The 9,782-nt window shown below is 38.4% G+C and overlaps 2 protein-coding genes across 2 annotated transcripts; both read right to left on the bottom strand.

Annotated features, from left to right (window-relative positions):
- LOC310632557 (olfactory receptor 10W1-like) lies at positions 1–924 on the bottom strand (the record flags this gene model as incomplete). Its single annotated transcript, XM_083349808.1, has 1 exon — positions 1–924. The coding sequence occupies one exon, from the start codon at positions 922–924 to the stop codon at positions 1–3; it is 924 nt and encodes a 307-aa protein (XP_083205934.1).
- Positions 925–8,156: 7,232 nt separating this feature from the next.
- LOC310632556 (olfactory receptor 10Q1-like) lies at positions 8,157–9,116 on the bottom strand (the record flags this gene model as incomplete). Its single annotated transcript, XM_083349807.1, has 1 exon — positions 8,157–9,116. The coding sequence occupies one exon, from the start codon at positions 9,114–9,116 to the stop codon at positions 8,157–8,159; it is 960 nt and encodes a 319-aa protein (XP_083205933.1).
- Between the last annotated feature and the right edge of the window lie 666 nt (positions 9,117–9,782).

Below are 9,782 nucleotides of genomic sequence, written 5' to 3'. Positions count from 1 at the left end.
TCAGTGGCTGAGGACTTTCTTCAGGGCTACCTTCATCTCTTTGTTCCTTAGACTGTAGATTATGGGGTTGAGTAATGGTGTGCCCAGAGTATAAGCCATGGAGAGTAGCTGGTCTTGCTTTGGAGAAAAGCTGGTGTTTGGACGCAAGTACATAAAGCTGCAACAACCATACTGGAGGGCCACCACAGCTAGGTGGGAAGAGCAAGTAGAAATAATCTTTTGATGAGCATTGGCTGAATGGATCTGCAGCACTTCAATCGTGATGAAAAGATAAGAGATGCAGATCAATATGAAAGGCACTGCAATGGCCATTATTCCTGAAAACAGTATCCCAACGTCATTGACTTCAGTTTTGTTACTTATGAGCTGGTATATAGGGGGCACATCACAGAAGAAGTGTTCAATTCCAAGCTTTGCACAGAAGGAGAGGTGAAAGACTAGCCATACCAGTATCAGGGAAATCAGGAAAGCAATAATCAGTGAGACAACTACTAGCTGAATGCATAGCTGCTGAGTCATGATGAAGTTGTATCTCAAAGGCTTACAAATAGCCACATAACGGTCAAAGGCCATGATAGCCAGCAAGAAGCAATCAGCACTACCTAGTCCAATGAAAAGAAACATCTGAGCACAGCAACTCCTAAAACTGATGAACTTCTTGTTTTGCAAGCTGGTCACCAAGATCTGTGGGACCACAGATGCTGTATAGCAGAGTTCAATCACAGAGAGAACTCCCAAAAAGAAATACATAGGGATGTGCATATGAGGGTTCCTCCAGATAGCTAATATAATCAGTGTGTTAGCTGTAATTATGATTGCATAAACTGTGTTAATGCCCAAGAAAAGCAAAAACTGATACAGTGGTTGAGTGGGGAAAGCCAAAAACACAAAATCCAGCATTGCTGTACAGTTCTCCTGAAGCATCCAGAATGATTGCCCCTATCCTAAAAGTAATCCAAAGAGAAAATAAGAAAATCTGCGATCAAGTCAGTATATAGAAGGCACATGATACCTGAAATAAACAGAGGGTTTGATATAACAAAAGGGTGAAGGTCAATGTGTAGTTCTCTAATGTTGAGCTGAAGTTTCTATGAATCCTCCTCAATGGGCAGGAAGATGATGGGTTAGAGAGAATTAGAATTCAACAGCCTCTGGAGTATCACATTAGTAGTTGCACTAAATGAAGGGAAAAATATGTAAGAGTGCTTCCAAGCACTATAGAAATTCATACCAAACTAAAATAATGCTGTTTTGTATTCTTGACTTACCATTTTTATTGTGTATGGTGCAAATCTATCCTTCTGTTTGACAAGTTTAATGAACACACACCTACACATGGTTATCTTATGATTCTGTGTCTGTTATTTTTACTGAAATCCTTGATTGCTGCTATTGCAGTTCATGCAATAGCATGAAGACATATTCATAATCAAAAAAATAAGCAACACAGAATCACAGAAGCTTGTTTTATGTGACCATTTCCATATCAGCGTTGTTTTATAATTTTTGAATAACTGCTTTTTGAACTTTTGAAACAACAGGGCAAGTGGGGTGGATTTTGAGGAACTGATTTTTCAACTGGAAAAATGTCACCTCCTGCCACCTCCTGCTACAGGCCTGTAGAGGTGCAAATTTATATTATTATATTTTTTTTTAAAAAAAATCATGATTCCAGGAGAAATAATTTACAGGACTAAGATATGTTTGAGATGTTATGACAACAAAGCAGAAAAAAAACTTTTAAGTTTTTTCATCCTTTAGAAAAAGAACCAAGTGAGCCAGCTTATAATTTATTTTTCATAAAAGATTATAAATAATTTTAGTATATAAATATATGGATGGATTGTTAATTAATGTGATAAAACTAATGTCCTTTTAATTTTGATTTTTCAGTTTAAAAAGTTCACAGGTCAAAAGGGGGAATGGGATGAAACACTACAGCTTTTATCCACAGCATAAACTTAGAAAAGAGTGAGTCAAGAGTTGGAAGTAGGGCTCAGTGGGTTAGGACGCTGAGCTTGTCGATCAGAAGTTTGGCAGTTTGGCGGGTCGAATCCCGAGTGCCGTGTAACAGAGTGAGCGCCTGTTACTCGTCCCAGCTTCTGCCAACCTAGCAGTTTGAAAGCAAGTAGAAAAACAAGGACCACTACAGTGGGAAGGTAACAGCGTTCCGTGCGCCTTTGGCATCTAGTCATGCCGGCCACATGACCACGGAGACGTCCTCGGACAAGCGCTGGCTCTTCGGCTTTGAAACGGAGATGAGCACCAGCCCCTAGAGTTGGAAACAACTAGCACGCATGTGCGGGGGAACCTTTACCTTTACCTTAAGTTTAATATGGTTTGCGTTCTTTCTACAATTTTAGAATTGGTTCTAGGGATTTGTGTTCTTAAACAATCATTTGTTTTCAACAGCTGGGCAAACGTATTTCTGAATCAGCTCTGATTTACTTGAAATAGCCAAAAAGTGATTATTTCCATTTTGAGGAGTGAAGTTTGGCAATTCAGAGGAACTCTTGACTCATCCTGGTTTTAGAACTTGACCTGATATATAGCATTCTGTTCAGAGGTTCATCACTGCAACCATTCCATTCTGATTTTTGACTAGGGCCAGGCAAATGAACCTCATTCTGCAATTCTACTTTAAAACACAGTTAGAATGATTCTGAACTATTTTGATTCTTTGTGGCTTCTTGCAAATCTCCAACCCCCAAGCACATTAATCTAGGCAGTGAGTGAGTGAGTGCTGGGGAGAAATTGGCAAGATTTCCATTTCCTTTTCTATTCTGTGGCAGGATTTCTCTGATGCAAAGCACCAAGTTGCTGTTAATTTTTTTAAGACACTGTCTTGTGGGTGGCAGGAGGGAATGCTAGCAGTTTCTTGCTTGCTGAATAGGAATGCATGATTATCTGCTTTTTTCAGGACCATCTCTCTTTGCCACAACTCAAGCCTACTTCCCTCACAGCCTTCAAAATTCTGTTTCTGGTGATGGATTGTAGGTATTGTTTTAAATGTCTTTTCTTCTCTCCTCCATAGCAACCACACAGAGTGATGTCATGGTCTCCACTTGTATATGGTAATGTCTTATACAGCCATCATTGTCCCAAAATAACTGTAATATAGATAGGCTTTATATTGTCTCAGTGATGGCTGGATGGTATTAGGCAGCAATAATTTGCCTATGTGTTCAGCTACTGAAAAAACAAATGGTTGTAAAACTGAGGCATGATACTGTATAGTTTCACTGCCACAACTAGCAATAGTTCTTAAACGCAAGGAGTAATATTCAGAAACTCTAGCACAGGGGTCTTCAAACTTGGTCCTTTTATGACTTGTGGACTTCAACTCCCAGAATTCCTCAGCCAGCATGCCCGCTCTAGCATTTCCCATGAAGTTGGGATGAGTTCACAGCTGAAACTATGAAGACTTGAAGTACTGAAGACTAGTTAGCATGTGGAAAATGTCTTAATGTTCTTTAGCTTTCACAAATCACTTTGCTTCTAACATTATACTGGAGCAGCTCCAAAATGTATTGGAGTTCAAACTACCTGGTTCAAGAGGGCTACAAAGATTAAAATCCAACAATTTGGAGGTCAATAGGTAAGGGGAAACTGCTGAATACTAAATAATAGGTTAATATATAGTAGCTAAAGCTCACTTCATGTTGCTTGTTCTTTTTGTTAATTACATGGTCATCCTGTACAAGTTGGAATATAGGATTCCGTTATCAGTACTTCATTACTTTTTCACTGTTTCACTTCATTTGGTCATTTAATTGGAAGCTAAAGGACCATCATAATGCTCCACTGCTTTATCTTCATGCATAGTTGATGTGGAAAAATCTTCACAAGCTGATAAACATATCAGTACTTGTGAAGCATCAAGCAAATACTTCTTTGGAACAAAGTGGTGACCTATCCTCTTAGTTTTAATTAGATGTCCCATTAAGACATAAACAGTATTTGATAGTAAATATAAGCATAATCCCCTCTCCTGATTGAAAAGACATGGAAAATTAGGCGATGAAAATTCTTCTCAAGAAGACGTGCAAGATAGGAAATTTGCACACCTGAATTCATAAAATTTCTTCACTATTTTCCCTTATTTGTCTAGAATTACAGCTTGGAACCTTAGATTCTATCTCAACCAAATTATGAACAATGAATGCAATGAAAAGTAAGTGATTAATCTGCAACTCCTCCAAAGTTTCTCTCCTCCTCCTTTGTGTAAGTATGAAAAATAATTTCATAGGGAACTTCTGAATGCACAGAAGAACCACAAGGGAGGAACAAGTTTGGATCAAAATAGCAGGTCAAAAAAGTTAGATCTAGAAAAGTTAGATCCATAAAGCTTTCTTTGCTCTAGTTCACAGACACCTTACACCACAAGAAATGCATTGATTTAAGATACCACAAAATTCAATATTGGTTTCAGTAACAAGAACCAAAAAGCAGAAGAATACAGAACAAGAACAGCAGAATAACAATTATTCAGCTGACATTTTAAAACTCTTTGAAAATACTTTTTGAAAGTTTTACTACTTATCCTGAAGAGTAGTAAAAAAAATGCAGCACATCAGTAGAAAAGCCTTCTCATAGATTGCATTTGTCATCAGTGAGTAGAACCACTCATGAAGGATTTTACATATAGGACAAGGATAGCCATTCCAATATCTCGGCTAAGTGATTTTCCATTCTTTTTCCTCAAAGCTGATTTTTTTTAAAAAAAGAAATTGCTGTTAATGCTGTATTCTAGATGCTTGTTTGCACATGTCTATAGGTAGTCATTTGTGTTGAGTTAAGAAAACATGCCTTTTTGCTAGATAGTGATTTTAAAAAACATTACTTCCTCTCTGTATCCTAAGAAAATAATGTCATTCTCTGTATGTTTTTTGTAATATGGGCATCTGTCATTCAATAGAATTGTGGTGACAATTAATCCATGATTTCTATTTAAGATCATAATGTATTGACTGCCACTTGGAAAATGAGAAAACTAATTCATCCTGACAAATCATTTGCCAATAGATTGTGTTATGTTTGCTTCAAAGGTGCTGGATACACATGAAAATCTACCAAAGGTGTATAGAAGGGTAACTTTCACCCTTGTTTATATTCTTATCTCTGAGGCCATCTTACCATGCAGATGAGGATTGCATTGAACGTAAGACATTAGAGGCACCTCGGACAGCGAGATGGGTGGCATACAAATTTAATAAATAAGCAAATAAATAAAAATTAGAAAACAGCTAAATACAACATGGTGCAGAATGAGCAACTTACCAAGGAGGATAAGTGGCAGTTGCACTGCTCTTCTCCTGATTTCTGTCTGTATTTGGACTGCCAAGATGAAAAAATTGTTCAGTCATAGGTTTGATCAGGAAAAAGAGGACTGGAAGTTTTTTGTCAAATAACAGTCTTATGGATAGGTTAAAACAGGCAAGGTCTTACTCCCTTGCTGAAGAAAATGGTTCTTCTTGAGAATGTGTGTGTTCACCTACCTGTGAAGTGCTATCAGTCTCTGGATACATCAGCCAGACTTTTCTGTCTTGTTCTTTGTGGAATCCCTAAGGTGCAGTTGCTTAATCTAAATGGTTTATGATATGTGTCTCAGCTCATATACCTCCATGGAATATTTACAGATACTTCTCAAGATAATTGTATCCCATTTTGATTACTACAAAAATGGTTATATCTGTACCGGGTGCAACTTTGCTAATTATGTTCTTCACAAGTACCTGGATCTTAAACTCAATGTAGATTCTATTTTGTGAGGAATTTATACAGCTTTTACAGCTATAATTAAGTACAGCTATTGTGAGTCTTAAACATTATTCTTTACTTGCAAGAAAAGAAAGATGGCAAATTGGACTCTGAAGAGCATGTTTGATCAAGGAAGCCTTTCTTTTAATAAAATCAGTAATCATTTCTGAAAATATGCAGTATATGGTCCTCATTCTGATAAGGGTTATCAATAAATATGTCTTTTGTTCTTTGCTCTTTATAAATATGGGCTGTTTATGTGGTTTTATATTTTATCTGTTTTTATGGATTTTTCAATTTTGTACATTTTTTATTGATTATTGTATTGTTTTCTACCTGATTGTTTATCTGGTGCTGATCTCTGCCTATCGGAATGTGGGCTGTTGTAGTCTTTTCATTTCCTCCCTAGCGTTTTTTTGCTCTTTTGAATGGTCTCTAATGTAAACTCTACAATTCAACCCTGAGCTAAGTATGTTCTCTTCTATTGCAGGTGTGCTGTTACATCAGCTATAAAGTATTATGCAGTCATTTGGGAACTACAACATTTATGTTAATTTGTTATGTAAATCTGTTATGTAAATCAGTTATGTTAATCTGTTCAGCCAACCCCTCCCATTTAGTGATGTACTTCCTCCTTCTTCTTAACCCTGAATGTTCTATCACTTCCTGAGCACCATTCACATGCGGTCTGCTCTCATGGTTAGGACCAGTGCTTTTTTTGTAAAAGAAAAAGGTGCCGGAACTCACACATGTCATACAACACACCTTGCCTACCTTACAAGGTTCCATCCACAAAAGGTGCTGGAACTCCGTTCTGAGCGTTCTATGAGAAAAAAAGCCCTGGTTTGGACCATTACTGTCTTTGACCTTGAAATACCATCCATTTCATCATCTACTACATCTTGTCTGCTGTAATCTTCTCTGCATGCAAATAAAGATCCTCATGGATGATAAAAAAGTAATTTCATGAATTCAGCTATCTGGCAAGACTGTCAGCACTGATTGTATCCACTTATACAGGCCAGGCACAGGGGTCTCAGCAAGGGGATATATCATTAAACAACAGTTGGAGTCAGGTTTTTCTTGAAATTTGATACCTTCCTTAACCAGGTACCCTATGTGACTGGTTAATTTGCCCATACCTTGAGCGATAATATGTTAATATTGTTAAATTTGATTAATAATATTAACAACAATAAAGACTGCTCTTGGCTACAGATATGGAAATTCATTTCTGTCAAGTTACAGATGGGGTCAGGACTGTCCCAAAGAATGCTGGAATAAGGCTTTTGTTTTAATAAATTTTGCAAAATCATTCATCAACTTGATGAATGAATGAACCTTTATTGTCAAAGTACAACCATGTATACATTGAGATTAGCTGAGCCTCCCTTTGTGCCCCACCACCACAACTCACAGTGACAACAACCCACCATCTTGTTACACCATGTAAGCTAATTGCACAACACACCAGCCTCGCAAGTCAATCATACATAAAATTATAAAATTATTTCCCGTTCAAGAGACTGACAGCCCATGGATAGAAGCTGTTCTTCAGCCTGACTATACTCCTGTATCTCCTACCTGATGGTAGGAGAGTAAAGAAGTACCGACCAGGGTATGAGTCGTCCCTGAGAATTTTTCTCACTCTTCCAAGGCAGCAAGCCCTGGTGATGTCATCCAGTGGTGTCAGGGGACAGCCCACAATGTCTTGTGCTGTGCTCACTACCCTCTGTAATACTTTCCTATTTGTGGCTGTCAGGCCAGCATACCAAACCACAATACAGTGTGAGAGGACACTATAGTAGACCGGTAAAAGAAGGTCATTAGCCGTTGTTCTACCCTGTTCTTTCACAAGACCCTGAGGAAGTGGAGTCTCTGCTGGGCGTTTCTGGCCACCTGGGTTGTATTGACTATCCAGGTAAGATCTTCACACAGGTAGACTCCCAGGAATTTAAAGGAGGAAACTCTCTCCACACAGCCCCCCACCCCCGATGTAAAGTGGGGCAGGTTCCTCTCTTTTCCTCCAGAGGTCTAGCACCATCTCTTTTGTCTTGCTAATGTTCAGGTGCAAGTTGTTCTCTAAACACCATATGGATAGTTTTTGTACCTCCCCCCTGTATGCTGTTTCATTGCCACCTGATTCCATAATTAAAAGATCTCAGGCTGAGTCAGATCTATTAGACATCCATACCACAGTGTACTTAATTAAGCAGATAAGAAGTAGAGAACCAGCAACAAAATACAACCCAGAACACCAGATAATATGAACAACATTAAGAGATGCTGTTAAATGTTCAACAAATACCCGAAGGATTCAAGATTCCTTCTTTCTGTGATAATGCTAATCCACAACTGGTTTTGAGGGTATAATAATGTTATAGATGAATTGAGACTCAAGTCTGAGATGCAATCATTTTCTTCATAACCTTCCTGAAAGCCTGCTTGATATCTTTGTTCCTCAGGGTATAGATCAAAGGGTTCAGGAGGGGAGTGACAAAGGTATATATAAGAGCCAGTTTTCTATCCTCATCCTCTGAAGCGCTGGACTTGGGACGCAGATACACAAGGCTGCAGACTCCATACTGTAGGATCACAACTGTCAGGTGGGAGGAGCAGGTGGAGAAGGCCTGCTGTCGTCCAGATGTGGTCTTAATTCGGAGAATGGCAACCACAATATAGACATAGGAGATGCAAATTATAAGAAAGGGAATTGTTAAAACCATGATGCCAACACCATATAGCACAGTTTGGTGGAGATGGGTGTCAGCACATGCCAACTGTAGCACAGGTGGTACATCACATAGGAAATGATTGATCTTGGGCTGGTAACCACAGAAAGGCAAGTTGAAAACCAAGACAGTTAGTTGCAGACACAGCACTATGGCAAGGATCAGGGAGCCAATTACCAGCCACATGCAAACCCTCCAGGTCATGATGAGAGTGTATCGAAGTGGGTGGCAGATGGCTACATAGCGATCATAAGCCATGACAGCCAACATAAAACAATCAGTGCTTCCTAGTGTTATAAAGAAGAACATCTGGATGCCACAGTTCACCAATGGGATTGTTCTGTGGAAATCAGAAATGCTAGCAAGCATTTGAGGTACTACCACAGTAGTATAACAAATTTCCAGGAAAGAGAGGCTGGCTAGGAAGAAATACATGGGGGTGTGCAAGGAACGGAGAGTACAGATAATACAAAGGATGGAGATATTACCAAAAATGATTATGAGATAGAGTAAAAGAAAGAATGTGAAGATAAGATATTGTATCTCAGGAACAGTGGAGAATGTCTGGAAGATGAATTCATAGGCAATGGATTGATTATCCCAGTTTGTACTTGTCAAATACATCTCATCTATCACTATAAAAAGGAAAAAAACATAATTATATATAGTATATTTCCATAGGTTTCAGAGTCAAAAACCTGTGGAGTGTATGATATTGAGGTCTGATACATGAAATCTCAATGATTAATTCTAGTTTTTCATTTTCCTTCATTTCGCAATTAGCCTCTACCCAAGCAAATTCTAACACTCCCAGGATATTATTTTAGATGCATTACAATATCAATTGTCCCAAACTGACCAAATAGATACAAAAGCTGATATTTACAGAACTTGTGTTATCAATAGGATAACACAAGTTATCCTATTGCCCCTACTGTATCAGGGGAGGTCAACCTTTGAAAGCAAGGAACTACATTAAAAGGCAGGAGATGAGTCCAAGTCCCATAGATGTTTGAGATCAGACTTTGGTTTAAGTTCAGTTGTGTGCATTTCCCATCTCCCAATAGAGCATGGAGAGGGGTATATTTTCAGCTGTTCTGATGTAACATGGTTAAGACCTATGCAAAAAAGGGGTGGAAGAGTTGACGTGTAGACTGAAAATAATACAACTTTGATTGAGATTGTTTAGTAAAATAGCTGGCTTTCCTCATGTAGCGTTTCTTTTCACAACACTTTACATTTGTAGCGATTCAGCTCTCGTAAGACTTACCTCCATCAAAGAGCTCTACT

Source organism: Vipera ursinii (genome assembly GCF_947247035.1).
Source record: "Vipera ursinii genome assembly, chromosome: 1".
Classification (NCBI taxonomy): domain Eukaryota; kingdom Metazoa; phylum Chordata; class Lepidosauria; order Squamata; family Viperidae; genus Vipera; species Vipera ursinii.
This window is presented reverse-complemented; position numbering and strand designations above follow the sequence as displayed.